At 40.4% G+C, this 21,887-nt stretch overlaps 1 protein-coding gene across 1 annotated transcript in view; it reads right to left on the minus strand.

Annotated features, from left to right (window-relative positions):
• MORC1 (MORC family CW-type zinc finger 1) overlaps nt 1–21,887 on the minus strand; it is a 164,378-nt gene that overhangs the window by 10,980 nt on the left and 131,511 nt on the right. The window contains exons 21-25 of the mRNA XM_010838592.1: nt 15,277–15,372; nt 13,130–13,196; nt 10,637–10,798; nt 2,241–2,328; nt 693–746 (exon numbers count right to left, since the gene is read on the minus strand). Coding sequence (XP_010836894.1) covers nt 693–746; nt 2,241–2,328; nt 10,637–10,798; nt 13,130–13,196; nt 15,277–15,372 — 467 coding nt within the window. The remainder of the gene's footprint in view (nt 1–692; nt 747–2,240; nt 2,329–10,636; nt 10,799–13,129; nt 13,197–15,276; nt 15,373–21,887) is intronic.

The following is a 21,887-nucleotide window of genomic DNA, read 5'->3' on the forward strand; positions in this document are numbered from 1 at the left end:
GACAGGACTGATGTTGAAGCTGAAACTCCAATACTTTGGCCACCTGATGAGAAGGGCTGACTCATTTGAAAAGACCCTGATGCTGGGAAATATTGAGGGCAGGAGGAGAAGTGGATGACAGAGGATGAGATGGTTGGATGGCATCACCGACTCAATGGACATGAGTTTGGGTAAACTCCAGGAGCTGGTGACGGACAGGGAGGCCTGGCTTGCTGTGGTTCATGGGGTGGCAAAGAGTCAGACACAACTGAGCGACTGATCTGAAATGAACTAATAGCCACTTTTAAAATAGAAAGATCATAAACCCAAAAAAACTTGATAGAATTTTAAAAACCCAGAGAGATATCATATTGTCCAAAATAAGGACGTTAACACACAAATGATTTCTGATTTAACATAGTGTATCAAAGATTCAATGACTCTATTTCTTAAAGACTCCGAATGTCATATTTCCTGTTCAAAATATAGTCCAATTCCAAGTGTTTCATAAGCGGTTTGGAAACATTTACATCTTTAAAATTCAAAAAGATGTTGCTTTGTGACATCTGATATGCTACACATTAATCTAAGTCTTGATAAATGAATGCAAATTTGATTTTCTTTCAAATGTAACATTTGGAAATGTGTATTATTTCTCCTTTGGAATACAGGATCATTTAGAATATAAATGACTACACTGAAAGGAAGCTTACCTGGTTGAAACACATTTTCAGCTTTTTGTTTGTCTGTTCTGGGCACTGCTCCAGCTGTTTTCATAAATGATAACAGAACAGGATATTAACTTTTAGAGAATGAGCTGTCTACAGCTGAGTTACAGTGTGTAAGTATCTAGTAGTATAAACAAAGCATCAAAGCCTAGAACTTGCCAATATTGGTACTATGGGTTTTTTAAGTCCAAGTCGAATTAAATTAATTACCTACAGTAGACCTCACTTCATTCTAAAAATTATTAAGATAGCTTACATTATATAATATGGTTTAAAAAATTTGCAGGTGAAAAGAAAATCAAGGAGAGGGAAAAGTAAATGATTAACAATAAATAAAGAAGTTGGAGTTAGGATATCATGGATGGGGACATAACAGAAATAATCTGGGGAGAGACACTGACACATGGGTCAGTATTTAAAGTTAGAGACTAGTTGAGGTTAGAAACATTTAGTAGAAGAAAGTGGTACAGGAACAAGCCCTCAGACATGCCAATGCCTAGCAAACAAATAGAGAAGAAGTTGCCAGCACAGAGGATGGGAGGGAGGGAAGCAGGAAAATGAAAATTTTGTGCTGTCATGGAAGTTACACAAAGAAAGTGCTCCAAGAAAGAAAGAGTGGTCAACTGCACTGATGTCTCCAAGAGGTCAGGTAAGAGAAGTGACTACTGCATTGATCAGGAGAGTGGTCACTGGTAGCCTGACAAGACAGTCCCAGTGAAGTCGTGGAGTCAAGCTCCATGGGAGAGAATGAGGTGAGAGTAGATGGTGAAGAAGCAGAAACGATGATGCAGGACTTCATCCAGGATCAGATGAAGGCATGTGGCACCTCTGCAGATTATCATGTGGTGCTCTTTTCACTGATACGTTTTCACGTGCATCTATCTTTTCCACAAGCAACACCAGGCATGAGACTGGAGACGGAGCCCCCTAACCCCGTGTACCCAGTGGGCCTCCTCCAGCCCCATGAGCAGCTCTGGTGGCCTCGGGCCCGCACCCCTCACTCAGCTTCAGCCCAGCCTGCTGGGACTCAGCAGCTCGGGGACTACCCACTGTGAGCCAGTGCCATGCTCATCCTGTGTGCCCCAGGGAGCTGCTGGTCAAAGTTTTCCTTCTCATCATATATAGTATTGCCACTGAGAGGAGACTGTGTAAATATGGATACAATGTTCCTCATCCTTCCCTGTGACGTCTTACTGATTCTAACCCAATCTTCTACTTGGCTCCTCATAAAAGGTGGCTGAGGGACAGTATCTAAGGAACAGGGACTATTTCTGGTGTAGGGAAGGAAGTCAAGGACTATGCCCTGTCTCTTTCAATCTCAGTGACCAACTACTCTCAGTCTGTACAATCTTCCCAGAGTTTAATTAAACTTTGGCCACATTAGTTTCCAATGTAGCTTTAATTCTCAGCCACCCACTTGGTATAAAGTTCCTAATTCACTAAATCTATTCTAGGTAACCCTTTACCTCTTCACTGAAGATTCAATTCAGGGTATTATGTTATCTCCTCAAAGTTTAAGAAAAGCCAGCTTACCTCAGAACATGCTGTAAGTTCCTCCAGAGATGCCTGGCCAAACTCTGATGGTAGCTGATACTCAGGAAAAAAATACAGAAGAATCTCCCTAGGAACGTAAGCACAGTAGAGATGGGAATACACCAAGAAAAGAGACGCAGCACTCATCTGTCGGAAATAGATCTGTCTCCTGGGTTCTGTGAAATTATCTTGGCAAAGATAAACATTCATAACTGGCAAATAGTTTTTATCACTGGCATCAAAGTGTTCTACAAAAGGCACTGACTTTTGTAGTGGGGACAGGGAAGTGGCTGTGCTGTAAAAGGGCAGCACGAGGAATCCTCTTAGGGATGGAAGTGTGTATCTTGGCTGTGTCAATGCCAAATATCCTAATTGTTATATTGTTCTATAGCTTTGCAAGATATTACAAAACCAGATAAAGGGTACAGGGGACACCTCTGTATTATTTCTTACAACAGCATGTGAATCTGCATTTATCTTCAGATGTTGATTAAAGCAAGCGAGTATGAGCTCACAATACCCATCCCTAACCAAGCAGTCCAGAAGACCCTTGCACCTACTTGAATGTTCTCCCTGGCAGAGGTGCAAGGCAACACTGCAAATCTCCTGGAGGAAAAGAGGCTGACAATAGGCTGACTGATTTTTTCCTAAGAAATTCAAGGAATTTAACTCTCTGGAGTAATTTTTTAATCCAGGACTATTTCAAGAACTCATGCATGGACCCAGCTTTTTCTAGATAGCAATGGTCATTGTTCTGACAGGTGTTTCATTTTGTCAAAAGGCAGCAGCACTCTGTCCTTCTAGTGTTATGACTTTTCTAGGATTAATCACATAAATGATACATATTTCATTCCTGGGAGAACAGGACATCTAGAAATTTACAGCTACATCTTAAAAGTGAATAATGTTTTATGTTGAAGTGTTCCAAGAACTTCCAAGGGATTTACAAATTTTTTTCAATTATAAAATAACTTGGCACACAAAGAAAAACATCTCTTATATAATTTACACTCCCAGTATTTTAAGTATATTATTGGTGGCAATATTCATTTGTAATTTTAAGGAGATTTAATCTAAAAAGTTAAAACTCCTCAGGATTTTTAAACACATACAACACCTCAGAATTATTTGCCTGGCTAGTAAGAAGCTGAGTGGATAGGAGGCAAGATGAAATGGAGTTTCTGGGTATTTGAGCTGAGCAGAAATCAGATGGCATAGAAATAAAAGTTTCAACTAGACTCCCTGGGAAAGGGGGCCTGTGGTCACGTTTATGGTGGGTTTGGTGAAGCAGAAGTGGTGAAAGGTTTTTAAATACAAACCACCCCTTTCCTTCCCTAAATCTAGTCTCCTCCCCTCCAATACGAACACAGGGTTGAAACCTCATCTATGCACTGGTCCTTTTCAGGGTGGGTATAAATTCTTTTGGGTTTAGATTTAGAGCTAATCAGTAATCTTCCAAGGAAGTATTTCTAGAAAAACAAATATGTGGAGGTGGTGGCATGTGGTGGGTAGTGGGAGAGGGTAAAGGGGCAGGTTGGGGAGAGACAAAGTTCTGAATCAGTTCTGGATTATTCTCAATCTGTAAAATAAATCTCTGCATCAAAATTTACATGAAACATCATTATAGTCTGAATAATGTCTCACACATGTGTACTAAAGACAGAGAGGTAAAGAGACAGACACACACACACACACAGAAAGATTATTTTAAAGTAAAACACTTTATATAAAGGTTTATGGAATCACTTGTTACAAATAGCTCTTGTCATGGTTGTATTTTCTCAGTATCCTCAAGCTCATTCATTCCACAGACATTTCCCAAACCTCTACTAAAACCCAGCCTGTATCTAGTGGCACTTTCCAGAGACTGGCATCATGCCCCCATGCTAGGAACCCAATATAATCTTATTACACTGAATTCAGCCTAGTAGAGAATGCAGACATTCTCTATGGAAGCAAACTACCCAATACAGTGTCACAGAGGCTAAAATGAGAATGCAGCCTCATGGTTACCTAAAGGAGGGGCCCAACCTTGTGCTTGGGAAGCCCCAAGGAAGGAAGAGCTGGAATTAGCCAGCTGGAGGGGCAAGGGGTTCAGCCTGTGAAAAAAGAATTGCAGGAAAAGAAATGCTGGAGAACTGAGTATTTTTTGATGGCATTGAGAGCCCTGGTCAGATTCAACCACTCTCTAAAGTGCTAAAAATGTGTTTAATGTTGCTATAGGCTTTATATACAAAACTTCATACAATACTTATGGAAGCTCTTTGATTGAGGATTTATTCCTACTTCAATCTCTCTGGTTCTCTAATTGTTAAGGACCCTCATCCCTACCCTGGGACTTCCCAGAGAGATCAGTGGTAAAGCATCTGTCTACCAACACAGGAGATGCAGGTGACATGGGTTAGATCCCCAGGTAGGGATGATCCCCTGGAAGCAGAAATGGAAACCCACTGCAGTATTCTTTCCAGGACAATCCCACGGACAGAGGAGCTTGGTGGGCTACAGTCCATGGGACCACTAAGAGTCAGACACAGCTGAGAAACTGAGCACATCCCCACCCCGACCTCCAGTCTCCTTCTCTGCCCCTCTCCCTCTGGGACCTCAGAATCTAGCTTTGTACCCTCTTCTCCGCATGGCTTCTGCTAAATAGTTCTTCCCTTGGGGATTCTGTCCCATGAGACTGACAAAGAAAACAAATTATTAATATGCTGCTCCTGCGGTTTGCAAGTACAAACACACAGACCTTCACATTTTCCTTTTACTGAAAAATTAATTCAGGAAAACTGTTAGACACTACTGAACAGAGAGTAAGCTACCAACAATCACAAATGTAGGGTCTGAATGTAGATGCTTAAGAGCTCTTTAAAAATTCCTTTATTTATTGTCCTGAGTCCCTTTCTTCAATGATAATCTTCAATGACACCTTCTTTTGTTCCTGAGGATATATTTCATCAAACCTCTCTCCACCCTCAAACTTTAGGTTCCCTTTAAGACAGAGATAGTGATCCTCTAATCCACAGAAGGTCCCACAAGGAGGTGCTCAACATAAAACAACAGGAATAAAGTGGTGTCTGGAGTATCCAGGTGGATGCTGTGTATTTTGAGTGGGCTCATGAACTAAGTGGGCTTCCCTAGTAGTTCAGACAGTAAAGCATCCGCCTGCAATGCAGGAGACTCGGGTTCGATCTCTGGGTCGGGAAGATCCCCTGGAGAAAGAAATGGCAACCCACTCCAGTATCCTTGTCTGGAAATCCCATGGACAGAGGAGCCTGGCAGGCTAGAGTCCATGGGGTCACAAAGAGTTGGACACAACTGAGTGACTAACATACACACATATGAACCAAGTGCTGCCATTCTCAGGGAGTCTTTGCACCAGGAACACCCCTTCTTCCCTTGGAGCATTTACTCATAGTTCTACCCTGAAACTTGATAATAAAATCAGGAATTTGTCTTTAATAACATTATCTCTCTTCTTGGAAGCTCAAGAAATAAGTATCCTAAAGATCCTTCAGAGCTTCTCATCTGTAAAATAGGGATAATGAAAGTATCTATTTATAGGGAGGTTGTAAAGTTTAAGTGAGTTAACATATGCAGAGCCCTTAGGACAGTGCCTGGCACATAGTAAGTGGGTAAAAAATATTACTGTTGTCGTTGAAAGTGATCTGAGATTTGATACTGCTTCAATATTTAGGATCTGACAAAATTCAGCAATCTGGATCTCAGTTTACCTTATTTACCTCTTACTAACTAACACAACTCAGGTGCACCCCATTATTTGAAAATACTTTAACATCCAGAAATATTATTCACTGCTTTTTACGTTAATCCCCTTCAATTTAATTAAAAGTGTTCTTTGAAAATCTACTAATATATGTTAGACACGATGTGAAAGACTCAATCTGTTTTCAAAGGAGTTACTATATTTGCAGATTAAACAAATTAATACACATAAAACAAAAAATAATGCAAGATAGGAAAATGCTAAACTGAGCATAATCAGGTGATAAAATGGACAATAAGAACTACCATTTTTAATGGACGAGGCCCATTTAGTAGTGTTGAAAGGGATAAAAAAGATGTCATATTCAAAGTGACCCAAGTGGAGGGAACACTCCACACCTTGCAAAGGAACTGACTGCTCTCTCATCTGTGACAAGCAAGACAAGTCTGGTGGACAATCATGATTATAAAGAATATGGTGCCCTCCACACTGTAGACTGGCCACCAAAACCTTCATGTCTGGAAGAATTTAAAGTCTAGTTAACACAAAGACTAACATATGGACCAAACAATAGAACAGTGCAGTATAAGGAGGAAAAAAAGAAACATAACACAGAAGACAAGAAATTTTTCTTCACTGGTGAAATTTAAGAAAACACACTACATCTTGCTAAAGGCAAAAGAGAAAATCGGTAAGTGAGGAGCTCCTTTTATTCCAGTTAAAACCTTGTGTTGTGTACAATTCTTTCCCCAGTGAATATTTTTATAAAATAATCACCCCCCAAAAAATTCAAGCCAGGATAGAAAGGAGCTTATTTATTAATTCATTTGGCTTTCAGAGAATTCAGTTGATAATAGTATGATGATTTTAAGTACTAAAGATTCTGCATGTTCATTAGGGAGATGGTTTCTGGAAAATTTTAATTTTCTACTGATGCCTAATTATAGAACTGGATGCACCTTACACTCTTAATACTCTCAATCAGATCATCTCCTTTTTGATCATATGTAACTCATTAAAATGAACAGTAGTGATACACTTAGATGCAGAACAAAAATTAGACAAGTAAAAAAATAAAATGATAATGTATAGTTGTACATCCAAACTCTGCTACAATACAACCAGGGAAGTCTCTCCAGGCTTACAGTGTAGAGATAGCAAAACACGTGTGGTATCTGTATGTGTGTATGTATTACAAAAAGTGTGTGTGTATATGTGTAAGTCTGTACATCTGTATGTATGTGTGTGTGTATATATATGTGTGTGTGTGTGTGTGTGTATACACTGTGATTAAGAGGATGAAATTCCAAATCAGGGAGCCTGGACTCAAACACAGCCCTGTCCTTGGTAGCTGTGTAATTATATCTGTGACTTCAAGCATTACTTAGTTTCTATCTCCCTTTTTTTTTTTTTTGGCTATACCATGTAGCATGTGGGGCCTTAGTTGGATTGAGACCAGGCCCCCCCTGTACTGGAAGCTCAGTGTCTTAACTACTGAACCACTAGAGAACTCCCTAGTTTCTCTTTTTCAGTTTAACTTTAAAAAAAAAATAGTTAAAAATAATATCAGCTTTGTAAGTTTGTGTAAGGAGCTAATGTATACAAACCACTTGAGTGAATGAATAAAATAAAATAATAATGATTTTTAAATGGTAGCTATTATTATCAAGAAGGCCTGGTTCACTTGAAGCAATGTTCCAGTCATTGGACATGTCATATACATTGTCCATACATTTTAAAATAATATGCACATATTTATTCAGATGTACACAGGCATATTCATATATAATTTATTGTATACTATACCATGTCTTAGGGACCAATTGACATGCCTGAATCTTATAACTAGTAAGAATCCAGGATTCAAATTTATGGCTACCCAACATCAAAGATGAAGGTCTTACATAAAACTTCTGATCAAGTACTGACAGAAGGCAAGAAAATGGTTGGAGAATCCCATTCTTTAGGGACTATACTGTAGGCCATGGCAATATGACATTGACATCCACCATATCATTGGGTGATACTGGTACTGTCCTGAGGTCTGGTTTCCTTCTGTTCTATTCCCATGCTAGTACAAGCTTGCCAACCCAGGCAACATGCAGAGTTGGTGGTCATGACTTAGTGTTCGGGGATGCAGCACTCTGACTTCATTCCTTGGTCAACACCTTGTCACTGGGTTCCTACTGTCATTAGCGAAAATGTGTCCTGATAGAAAGTCCAAAGTGGATCCACCTACAAATAACAAGAGCTTCCCTCTTTCACCTGGGGCAGGATAGGCATTAGATGTATGTTCCTGAAGGACAGCAGGTGGGCCTTAATGCTCATGTAGTATAGCCCCATGGCCCTGGATGCTGCCACAGAGACTTCCCTAAAGCCCAGGGCAACTACAGAATGGCATCCATGTCTTCCAGTGGTTTGCAGTCTACTTTCACACACAGGACCCTAGACCCTGTCCTGGGCCTGAGTAGGGGCCCTGGCTCCCTATATATATGCCCTACCTCACCTTTCTCTTCCTACCTGTTTGCATTCTTTTCCAACTCTCTTCTTCAGGAAGACTGTGTCAGTCTCTGATAAGAAAGTCAGTGTCCTAAGGGAAAATACTATTCCAGCTAGAGCACAGTGTATGTTTCCTTCTGCTAAAAATCTCTTACCTTATCCAGGCTGCTCACAGTCTGTGAAGCCCAACCAAACCAATTGGCTGTACTAACTTAGTGGTGTTTCTGCTCCTGACCCCCACCCTCTCATATGACACCTATCTGAGGGCATTCTTCTGTATAGTAACTTCTTTGGCTTGATTGTGGAGCCCCTTATCTTTGGTCCCCCACCCTCTCATATGACACCTATCTGAGGGCATTCTTCTGTATAGTAACTTCTTTGGCTTGATTGTGAAGCCCCTTATCTTTGGTCCCTACTTGGAAAATCTCTGAACTTTGAACTTTATGCTCATGTCTCCATCCTTGCCAGTAGTACAGATGTGAGACTTGGGCCATAAAGAAGGCTGAGCATCAAAAAATTGATGCTTTCACGTTGTAGTGCTGGAGACGACTCCTGAGAGTCCTTTGGATAGCATGGAGATCAAACCAGTCAATCCTAAAGGAGATCAACCCTGAATATTCATTGGAAGGACTGATGCTTAAGCTAAAGTTCCAATTTTTGGCCACTGGATGTGAAGTGCTGACTGATTGGAAAAGACTCTGATGCTTAGAAAGACTGAGGGCAGGAGGAGAAGGGGGCAACAGAGGGTGAGATGATTGGATGGCATTACCAGCTCAATGGGCATGAATCTGAACAAATTCCAGGAGGAGGCCATGGCAACTCATTCCAGTATTCTTGCCTGGAGAATCCCACAGACAGAGAAGTCTGGTAGGCTACAGTCCATAGGGTCTCAAAGAGTTGGACACAACACAGCGACTGAACAACAACTCCATCCTTTGAGAACTGAGATCCAGACATTTAAATCCCTCATTAACCATGCCCACGAATAATAAGATTCTACACTGAAGCAAAAGGTAAAACTTAATTTCTTTCAATAAGTTCAGTATCTAAAGCTACAAAAAAGACTTCTTAGAAGGCCATAATGTCATTAGGGTCTTCAGTTCAGTCGTGTCCGACTCTCTGCGACCCCATGAATCGTAGCACACCAGGCCTCCATGTCCATCACCATCTCCCGGAGTTCACTCAGATTCACGTCCATCGAGTCAGTGATGCCATCCAGCCATCTCATCCTCTGTCATCCCCTTCTCCTCCTGCCCCCAATCCCTCCCAGCATCAGAGTCTTTTCCAATGAGTCAACTCTTTGCATGAGGTAGCCAAAGTACTGGAGTTTCAGCTTTAGCATCATTCCTTCCAAAGAACACCCAGGGCTGATCTCCTTTAGAATGGACTGGTTGGATCTCCTTGCAGTCCAAGGGACTCTCAAGAGTCTTCTCCAACACCACAGTTCAAAAGCATCAATTCTTCAGTGCTCAGCTTTCTTCACAGTCCAACTCTCATGTCCATACATGACCACAGGAAAAACAATAGCCTTGACTAGATGGACCTTTGTTGGCAAAGTAATGTCTCTGCTTTTGAATATGCTATCTAGGTTGGTCATAACTTTCCTTCCAAGGAGTAAGCGTCTTTTAATTTCATAACTGCAATAACCATCTGCAGTGATTTTGGAGCCCCAAAAAATAAAGTCTGACACTGTCTCCACTGTTTCCCTATCTATTTCCCATGAGGGTCTTAGTGAGGCAGAATAAAAAAAGAAGAAGAAGGGAAACAAGGGAGGGAGGGAGAGAAGGAGGGAAGGAGGGAGAGGGGAAGGAAGAAGGAAGGAGAAATTCAGTAAGAATTTTCTTTTTCCCCTTCATGATAAATGTCCCTCATTCCTTTGTTTTTAATAGCCCTTTCTGTCCTATCTTCTATCCTTACAAATTCTGATTTTTTATTACATTGGAGAGAAAACTAACATCCACTATATTGCTGTACCATGTAACAATAGGACAGTTAGTGACAATAATTTGATCTCAAAAGACATGTAACCCACACTATATCTAAATCAGTGCAGTTAGGAGACAAGTCATAAAGTCATTCTATTGAATTTTCTCAATAATATTACCACTCAATAGAGAAAGAAAATCAGGAGTTGTCACTGCTTAGAAAATTCAACAACACAGGTAAATATCTTTACCTTAAATTAGATGTCAGTTGTCTTACTGTTTCCTTGACAGACGTGCTTTGAGAAGATTCTGTCAGTGAAGAAGCAACTTTACAATCACCACTCACAGAAACTCTGGCTTTATATCCAGAACTTGGATTTAAATCTTCCACTGGCATACTGGGCAAAAACAAGCTGAGGTTTAGAATTTCCAAGTGGAAATCATACACAACAAATGAGGTGTTAATATACAACAAATCAATGCATGGACATAAATGTAATGCTGAAAACTGTCATCTACACAGCCATATAAAAGCAATTCTCAATTATATGAATACTGTTTATTCCTAAAAAATCTTGTTTCAAGGTTTTTGGGCAACCACAATTAAATAGAATTGGCAGTAATTTATTTTTAACAACAGCAGTCATCTACCACTTGCCTCTTATTTGTTGAAAGAAGTTTTTAAACCCAAGTTCTACTTTAGCCTGTGGGAGAGTGAAAATGTTAGTTGCTTCAGTCATGTTGGACTCTCTGCAGCCCCATGGACTTCAGCCTGCCAGGCTCCTCTGTCCATAGAATTCTCCAGGCAAGAATACTGGAGTGGGTTGCCATTTCCTTCTCCAGGGGATCTTCCTGATCCAGGGATCAAACCCGGGTCTCCTGCAATGCAGGCAGATTCTTTACAGTCTGAGCCACCAGCTTGTGGGAGGGTAGGTACTAAAGGTAGGTCCAGAAATAAGGCAAAGTCAGTTGAAAGAAGTATTTAGTCAAGACCTGATGGAGGAAGAGTGTTTCAGGTGAAGGGTAATGATACTAGGGTAGAAACAAAGTAGGGTCTTTGCGAGATACTTGAGAAGGCCAGGGCTGCAGGGGTGGGGCACACAGGAAGATGCAGAGAGCAGACCCGAGAGGTACTGGCTATGGCATGGGGGCTGGGGCTTATTTTAAGCAGAGCAGGTGCTCCCACTCGAGGGTTTCTTACATGGAGGGAGGTAATCTGATTGACACATGTTTTAAAAGGATAACTGGCTGCAGCATGGAGATTAACTAACAATGATGATTCATGAAGTAGCACATTGTGTGTTAATGAGGCCTACGGGTTTCAGTGTTATGAGAATAAAAATGCTTAAGAGGGCTAGGGGATACACAATATGGGAGGCAAACCCGGGTAGGCAGGTTGGGGCCAGATGATGCAGAGTCTTGTCCACCAAGTGAAAAGGAGATTTTTGTAATCCTTTCGTGCTAACATCCATGAATTAAGACCACATCTCTGGAGAGTTTCCTGTATTCACACTATCTGGGTCTTTTTAACAAAACTGGATAATAGCTTATAGCAAATGGAAAGTGCTTCTACTGTCAACAGTTCTTTGGCATTAATTATACTGTCTAACTTCAGCAGATACTTTATTTAAGATTAAGAACATTATAACTAATGCTTAATTGTCCATTAAAGAACATTCACACAGTGTCTGGCACTTATTAATTATAACCTCCTTTATGCTGAAATTTTATTAGAGAAGTCCTTAAAGTTGTTTTTTTTTTTTTTTTTTTTTTTTACCATTTTGGGGATGCTGGAAACTCAGGCTGCTGTTGGCATGGAGGGTAAAATGCACTTCACCAGAAGACACACATTCCTCCCTGAACCTTTGTTTCTTCTCCTGCCACATAATAACAGAGCCTACTTCACCGAGCTGCGCCAAAGATTATACAAGATATACACAGAATTCATGCCTCTGTTATTAAGTCCTCAGTAGATGGTACCTAGTTATCATTGTCATTATAATCATCTTTATTATTACTACCACTACTAAATGAATTTGATGATTCTTCCATTAAGATTTTCTTAATTGGATCATAGTTCTAACATGAACTGTGTAGTTATGATTCAAAGATTATTTGAAGAAAATCAAAAGTTCATAAAAACCTAAAAGTAATATATGAAGTAATACACAAACACACATATACAACATGTGTACACACATACACATACACACATACAGACACATTCGGAGCAGAGTGAGGGAAGAATCTGCTTCCTTGAAAACATTTTTTCCCTCTATTGGATAGCCAAAATATTTAGCTGATTACATTTAAATGTGACAAAAGGCTCATGTCAAGAATATCCTAGCATACAATGATTATTACACTTACATATATGTATGGAAATAAGATTATAAGCCATACAAAAAAAACTAGGTCATAATTTCATAGTCATACCTTACATATACATGACATTTTCATTCTTTGACTGTATTAGAATAATTTGAATTAGTTGCTTGCTACGAGTAGGAAGTTAAGCCTATTCCATTCCTGAATCCTCACAAAAGAAAATAAAAGGTTTGGGAAAAGAGTAAGAAATCTAGGGTATTCTATTCTTTCCTATCTCCTTTAAAATTCTGTTCCACTTTTAATTGCCTTTGCTTGTTGCTATTATTTTCTTTCTCCTTGTATTTAAACACTGGTAATTACTTTTCAACAGTATAATTGTACTCCCTTGGAATTTTGTATAATTGCAGTACACTCACCTTTCCCAGTTAGGTGATGAAGAATTTCTGTTTATTTCTGGAGTATCACTGCACAGCTCCTGTTTTTCTTCTAAAGAACATAGACAAAAATGAAGATAACCACATTTTGGCAATCACACGTAAGAGTGAACTAAAGGAAGCGTTAGCAGCTCATTAACAACTTGCATGTAATTTGGCTTTGTATTCAAACACTCTTGTAAAACTGCACCAATATCTTTTCAAGACAATTTACAATAACCTCTTAATAAAGTGTACACAGTGTACAAGAATCTGAGAGCCTCTGTAGCTTGTTTTTTTGTAATTTCTTTCTAATGATGCTTATTTTCTGTTATTGGTGTGCACAGGATGACTCACTGGACCTGTTTAGTGTCCCTTCTCTCAGCAGCCTCTGCACCCAGACAAGGACTTGTCTTTCCCTAGTGTCTTACTCTCTTCCTTTGGGTTCAGGTTCAAAGACATCCTGAAAGACCCCAATCAGAAATGTGCCCCTAGAAGAGAGTTGGATTTTAATGCAGTAAGAGACCTACAATCATTGAGTTCGTCTTCTCACTCAGGGAACCTCAGAATCAAGAGGTTCAGAGAGGTGAGTGCTTTGTTATCAGTCCATAGCAAAGCAGAAATGCTTTGATCCCCTTGGACTGGTTTCAAGAGGATCTTGGGGAGAGTCTAAGAAATAAGTCAAAGTGTTCTTCTTCCATCTAACTCTAGAATCCTTTGTGATAACTGTGATATTGTTCCACCAAGTAAACCCTTGCTACAAAGTCCAAGGCCATTGAAGGCCAAGTGGAACAGGAAAGCAACAAGAAATGTTTTAGATGGTTAGGACCTGCCCGACTACTCTAAGGAGACATAGAAGAGAATAGACAGAGAGGTTTTCCAAGCACACTGCAGGCACTGTTGGTTTTACTCATGATCTGCATACAAAGTGAAATTTCTTAACCTAATAGCCAACTAATTCATAATTACAGTCATTTGAAAATATTTCACAATTTGTTCCTTCCAAATCCAGGATGAGTATTTGAAATTAAATGTTAATTTTAGGATCAAAATTGTACTAACAATTTTTCTATTACAATTTGGAAATCCAACTGGCACATACTTGAAGGCATGTTAATAGCTTGAAACTTCTATAAAAGACTGGCTTTAAAATTAAGAGATTCTTACAATAGAAATCTTGATTGTGTAATGGCAAATTATCCCAATTATGATGAAAAAGAAAAAGTGTGATTTCTTATGGCCTGCACTAATGGGTTCAAATATAAAGATGTGAATGAATGACTGATTAGGTTACCTAAGCAACAGAGTATAAAGGAAAGGAGTGCTTACATCTAAGAGTGAACACGAAATGATGGCATGGATCAATACAAAAATGACTGGGAGTGACTGAGTCAAAATGAACAGAGACCTATTTAGGAGACTAAGAAAGCCTTTAAAACTTATTTCAGATTAAGAAGATGACAATGAAAAAACAGTGGTTCTGCTGTTTAGGCCAATAGCATAATATTACAATAAAGGAGACAATGGTATAATAATATGAACATAATGAATTCTGGTAATAATAACGAATGAACACTAAAGAAAATAAAATTTTCTGAGTCTAGTTTGTTTCCAGCTCTCTGTCCTGGGAAATTGTCTTTAGATTGAAAACTATAACATGGGAACTTTATGTTTAAAAAAAGGTCAAATCTCTCATCTGAGACAAATTACACCCCATGGATAATAAATGTGCTTGTTGAACTACTCTTAGTGATCTCAGAGGAGTCATGCAAAATAGGGAAAGAACTAAATGACTGAAAACAGAGGAAGGTCATCATCATTTTCAAAAATAGTTTCTGAAAATGACAGACCTGATATCAATCCTCAGCAGATTTCTAAATAAAATTCAAGGAGGAGGGTGACATCCGTGCACTCTTGGGAATTCTAGGCAGTGAGGTCATGCAGGGGGCATTATTCTCAGGCAGGGAGTGCCCCTTCAAAACGTGTGAGGCTGGCAGCTCAGTCTCTATCACCTCTCCTCCCACTGCTGGAACAATAGATTTAACTTTTCAAAATCCAAACTGCTACCATAAGATATGTCACATAAGTCAAACTGAAAACAACTCAAGACATTACAACTAATATATGTAAACTGAATTCCTTTTTTTTACCTTTTTTCATAAGAGAAACTTCCTTTTTTTCTTGTTTCAATGGAACATCAGTGTCATTTTCATCTAAAATCTGAAAAACAAGCTCTTTATTTAAAGCTGCACCAAAACAAAGGGTATATCGTAAGGTGAAAAAATGACCTTGAACATCAATGCCCATATCAGAGACCATAAAGTATACTTTACGGACATGTTATGCAGGGACACAAACATACATGTTGTCAGAAATTATACTGGCATGCAGCTCAAGTATGGTTGCATTATAAATGTCATATTTACATCTATCATTTCTTCAAAGGAATATTTACATTCCTACCAATACTGCGATAGATTTTTTTTTAAATCCAAATCTTAGGTGGATGTCATGTTGACTGTAACACATGGGCCAAGTATTTGATCACCAGGAGCAACCATGGAGCCTCTGTTGTTTGGGAAGGGCAGTCCCAGCTCTAGTTGCTACAGAGTAGACCCAGAGAATGAACTCGACATCAGTGCAATGAGAAGTCTGGGGAGGCTCAGGCCTCGGGCCCAAGAGTGTGATGGGGAAGAACATGCGGCCCAGACTGGGGAGCACACCTGGGAAGGTGAGAGAAAGGACACCTGGTCTTCTGACAAAAGAGGAAGTCTGCTTAAAGTGGGATGCAGAGCCTTAATGTGTTGAATGCAGGAGACAGGAGGGTTGGCGGCACTGAGAGTGAGGGGAGGTGTGTGTGTGTGTGTGTGTGGTGGTGGGGATGGGGGCTAAGTGGAGTTGGGAGAATTTGGGGGGTAGAATATGACAATCAGAAGCCAGGTATCCCATAACTTTGTGAATTCTGTGAGCCTATTTTTCAAGGCTCAATCAAAATAAATTTATATTTTGGGAATACACTTCTTTAGATCAGAGGGGGGTGGTGGGAGGAGTAGAGAGAGAGAGTTTATTTATACGTGTGAGTTGTTCAGTCGTGTCCAACTCTTTGCTACCCCCTGGACTGTAGCCTACTAGGCTCCTCTGTCCATGGAATTCTCCAGGCAAGAACACCGGAGTGGATAGCCATTTCCTTCTCCAGGGTATCTTCCTGACCCAGGGATTGAACCCTGGTCTCCTGCATTGCAGGCAGATTCTTTACCATCTGAGCCACCAGGGAATCCTGAGTTTATCTATACCACTCAGGAAAATAGACCCAGAAGCTCCTTTCATGTATTTTCAAGTGTGTGAGAAGGTGGGGTAAAGACAGTAAAAAAGGAATATGGAGAAGACAGGGGGCAAAGCAAAAGCTCTGTCTGCTCCTTGATCTGAAAACCTCTGAACACTTGCTGAGATGCATGAGACTTCTGACTACATCACCTGTGTGTGGCATGGAGCTGTCAGTTCTCTGGAGCTCACCCTTTGTGTGTGTATCCTTCACCTTTCCTGTCCCCTCTAAACTGCTAAACCAATGTGGAACAGAGAGGCTATCAACCCTCCTTCTCTCCTCTCCCGGGAAACAAAGGCATGTATTTTACATGGTGTTCGGGAGACAGCGCTCTGTCGAAGCAGGTTAAATGGGCACACATGTAACCTAGCAACGAAACAGCAGTGAGGCTGTCCATCACCGTCATTTTCTATTCCACCCAAATCAAGAGAAAGCAAGCCTTGCAGGTAGGGGAAATAGATAAAACTGATTTTAAGCTACTTTGGTCTATTTCAAAATGTTTTTATTCTTACACTGTGAATAAATTCATGTGCCAGGAAGTAAATAAAATGCATATACTTTCAAAAGTTCATCTTGCAAAATGACTTTAAAATGGATATTTTATTTATTTCTGATGTAACAGAAAATTTAAAGTTATCTTCTGATGTGTTGACGTGTAAGGAAGATCTACATACTTTAAGTGTCTCTCCTTTGAATTGAATCTTTTTTGACTAGTTTATAAGCAGCATGGGCTTACCTGGTGGCTCAGATGGTAAAGAATTTACCCACAATGTGGGAGACCTGGGTTCCATCTTCAGTCAGGAAGATCCCCTGGAGGAGGGCATGGGTACCCACTCCAGTATTCTTGCCTGGAGAATTCCATGGACAGAGGAGCCTGGCAGGCTACAGTCCATGGGGTTGCAAAGAGTTGGACAGGACTGAGTGACTCACACTTTCACTTAAGCTTAGCACACACTATTTCCCATCACAGTTAACAGCAATCACAAGGGAAGCTCAGGAGAGGAATGAACTACTTAACGCCTTTAGCAATAACCACTTTATAATAATCTATGATGATCCTGCTCAGATGTGTTCGTTTTCTTTGGTAACCTCTCCTTATGCTGGAAATCAGACAAGATAAAAGAATCCAAGCTTAACAAAAATGGCAGGACTCTCAGCAAGAACTCTTGGGGGTGGTATTATTAACTCAGTCTCCTGAAATTACTTTTGCATTTTATTATTTAGCTCTCTGCTTTGAGCTTGCTATGTGTAGGGCTGTTTCCATGAAGATCAGCTATGTCCACTCACCCCTCTAGATGTTACTTAAACAAAGCTTTACCATCTCTATTGCGGGAGAGACTTCTTTTCCTTTCTTATATTTCCTTTATTCTTTGGCATAGGAATGTTTAAAATATTTTGGATAAATAATTCACAGTCTACAGTATTTCTTTTTGAATGACACTGTGTAAATATCTGAGTTCAGAGGAAACTGTTTTTTGTTTGTTTACAATGTACTTGTAGTTTTGAAGGTCTGGATTTTTTCAAGCCGAGACAAGGAAACACGTAGTTGTTTTTTCAATGACACTATTTGTATACTCTGATACTTGCAGAGCTCTTTCACATACATCATTTCATTATAGGAATATTCTCCAGTCTCTTAGGCTTAACTGTGTCTCCTATTCTGCAGTCTGGGGATATCTCTTTCCTAAGATTTTACCTCTAGTCATAAAATAGATAACACTTCCCACACAGTAAATGAGATTACAGTTAAGTCTTAACGAGAGGTTTTAGATACCTTAATTAAAATTATGTTAACAATGAGTAGAGTGGGATTTGTCAGTTCTCCAAGGGATGCAAAGGATCAGTATAATACCATATGCTCAGTTTTGTGAAGTATGTATTTAAGAGGATAAATAAATCATAAAAAAGTTGGAGAGGAGAAAGAACACACCGTAGTCAACTGTGTAACAATCTTCTCACTCAATTGTCTTTAAGGAAGCCTTAACTGTTATCACTTTGGTTTTTCTCTGTCTCTTTGCCCCTCCACACCCATCCCAAACATTTTATCAAGGACCCATGAAGGCTACCAGGCTAGTTTGTGCCCTCCTGCCAAGTTCCAAGACCCTTCCTGTTTTTACTCTCCCAGAGTTAATGCTATGTTCTAGGTACTTCCCTTTGGTTCATTAATGTATTCAATAAAATTGAATTCCCTGTATGGGTCAGACACTGCTATAATGAAGACAACAAAGTCCTTCCTTTATGGAGCTTATTTTCTAGTGATGCAGAGAGATACTAAATAAGTAAAATGACAGGTATATAACTCTGCAAGTTCTGTGAAAAAAATAACGCAGGTAAGAGAAGAATGAATCAAGTTACACGGCTCCTCTCTGGGCTCACTGTTCTCTTCCACACTCGCCTTTTCCAGGTCTTGGACTTGCTGTGGATTTGTTTATTCCCCCAACTTTTTTCTAGTCTCTTCTCAAACACCCTCCTTCAGCTTGGCCTTGCTTGCCCCCTCTATATCAAACTGCTCTCACTCTCACCATCCAACATTGACACTTCCTGCCCCTTCCTCTGCTCTATTTCTCACCTTAGCACTTACCACTGTCCACCATGAAACACAGTTTACTTATTTATCTTATCTGTTGTCAGATCCCCCCACTAGAATGGAAGGGCCATGAAGACAGGGAGTGGTGCCTAATTTTTACCTGCTGTATCGCCAATATCTAGGTCAGTAACTGATACTCCATATATTCATAGAAAGAAAGTGAGTTAAAAGCAAGTCAAGAAAATCCATGTGTGTCGCTGAGGGTGGGGAGTCGTGGAGTCCAGGCATTGTGAACAAGGGAAAAGGCTGTGAAGGAAAAATAAACTTAGGGAGCTGGAGGCCAAGGAAGATGAGGGTGCCTAGAGTGAAGTGAGAGAAGGAATGAGTAGTAGGCAGTGAGGACAGAAAGGAGGTGAGGCCAGGTTACACAGGGCCTTGGAGGGCACTTCATTTCGTTCTAAATGTGAGCAGAAGCCATCAGAGGGTTCACCTCCCACACTGCTGCTGGGAATGTAAACCGGTGTAGCCACTATGGAGGCTCCTTTAAAAACTAAAAATAGAGTTGCCATATGATCCAGCAATGCCACTCCTGGGCACATATCCAGACACAACTCAAATTTAAAAAGATACATGAATCCCTATGTTCATGCAGCACTATTCACAGTAGCCAAGACATAGAGACAACCTAAATGTCCACTGAGAGATGAGTGGATTAAGAAGATATGGTGGAACAGTATTCATCCTTAAAAAAGAGTGAAATAATGCCATTTGCAGCAATGTGGATGGACCTAGAGATTATCATACTAAGTGAAGTAAGTTAGAAAGAGAAAGCAAGTACACATATGACATCACTTCCATGTGCAATCTAAAATAACCACACAAATGAACATATGTATGAAACAACAGACTCACAGACATAGAGAACAGACTTGTGGGTCAAGGGGCAGGGGAGCCGGGGCAGGAAGGACTGAGAGTTGGGAATTAGCAGAGGCAAACTATGATATGCTGCTGCTGCTATGATATGCTGCTAAGTCGCTTCAGTCGTGTCCGACTCTGTGCGACCCCAGAGATGGCAGCCCACCAGGCTCCCCCGTCCCTGGGATTCTCCAAGCAAGAACACTGGAGTGGGTTGCCGATTCCTTCTCCAATGCATGAAAGTGAAAAGTGAAAGGGAAGTCGCTCAATCGTGTCCGACTCTTTGCGACCCCATGGACTGTAGCCTACCAGGCTCCTCCATCCATGGGATTTTCCAGGCAAGAGCACTGGAGTGGGGTGCCACCGCCTTCTCCAAACTACGATATATAGGATGGATAAACAACAAGGTCCTACCGTACAGCAGAGGGAACTACATTCAATATCCTGTGACAAACCACAATGGAAAAGAATATGACAAAGAATATATGTATGTATGTATGTGTAACTGAGTCACTCTGCCGTACAGAAGAAATTAACACACATTCTAAATCAGCTATACTTCAATAAGTTTTTCTAAAAAGGAAGCCAGCAGAAGGTTCTATCAGTAAGTAGGAGAAAAGCATTATCTGACATTGTTTGGATGAGATACTCAGATTTTCACACTGTGGAGTCAAAAATAAGCAGTGGAATCATTTATAGAGCTATTATTGTGGTCTTGGTGAGAGACATTAGTGAATTGGCCAGGTGGGTAGCTATGGAGGTGACAGAACAGAGTATATATTTGAAGGTTGAGTCAGTAAGATTGGTAGATGGGTTGAGTACAGGCTGTGAAAGATGGAGAGAAATTCAAGTTTTGGCCTGAGCAGCTGCGAGTGATGGTGACATTTACTGATATGGGGAAGCATGCAGAAGTCCCTTGGAATTTTTTTCCCTCTTGATTTAGATAACCTTCTGTGTCCCAACTCATCCTGGTAATTATTATTTTTCCGTCTATAGTCAATCCCTCAAATAAAACTTCAGGGGGTTAAATTATAATAAACTGTGGAAAATTCTGAAAGAGATGGGAATACCAGACCACCTGACCAGCCCCCTGAGAAATCTGTATGCAGGTCACGAAGCAACAGTTAGAACTGGACATGGAACAACAGACTGGTTCCAAATCGGGAAAGGAGTATGTCAAGGCTTATTTAGCTTGTCAGCCTGCTTATTTAACTTATATGCAGGGTACATCATGAGAAACGCTGGGCTGGACGAAGCACAAGCTGGAATCAAGATTGCCAGGAGAAATATCAACAACCTCAGATATGCATATGACACCACCCTTATGGCAGAAAGTGAAGAAGAACTAAAGAGCCTCTTGATGAAAGTGAAAGAGGAGAGTGAAAAAGTTGACTTAAAGCTGAACACTGAAAAAACTAAGATCATGGCATCCAGTCCCATTGCTTCATGGCAAATAGATGGGGAAACAGTGGAAACAGTGGCTGCCTTTATTTTGGGGGGCTCCAAAATCACTGCAGGTGGTGAATGCAGCTATGAAATTAAAAGACGCTTGCTCTTTGGAAGGAAAGTTATGACCAGACAGCATATTAAAAAGCAGAGACATTACTTTACCAACAAAGGTCCATCTAGTTAAGGATATGGTTTTTCCAGTAGTCATGTATGGATGTGAGAGTTGGACTACAAAGAAAGCTGAGCACTGAAGAATGGGTGCTTTTGAACCGTGGTGTTGGGGAAGACTCCTGAGGGTCCCTTGGACTGCAAGGAGATCCAACCAGTCCATCCTAAAGGAGATCAGTCCTGAATGTTCACTGGAAGGACTGATGTTGAAGCTGAAACTCCAATACTTTGGATACCTGATGCGAAGAGCTGACTCATTGGAAAAGACCCTGATGCTGGGAAAGATTGAGGGCAGGAGGAGAAGGGGACGACAGAGGATGAAATGGTTGGATGGCATCACCGACTCAATGGAGAAGAGTTTGAGTAGACTCCGGGAGTTG

Source organism: Bison bison, unplaced genomic scaffold, assembly GCF_000754665.1.
Source record: "Bison bison bison isolate TAMUID 2011002044 unplaced genomic scaffold, Bison_UMD1.0 scf7180017864098, whole genome shotgun sequence".
Lineage (NCBI taxonomy): Eukaryota > Metazoa > Chordata > Mammalia > Artiodactyla > Bovidae > Bison > Bison bison.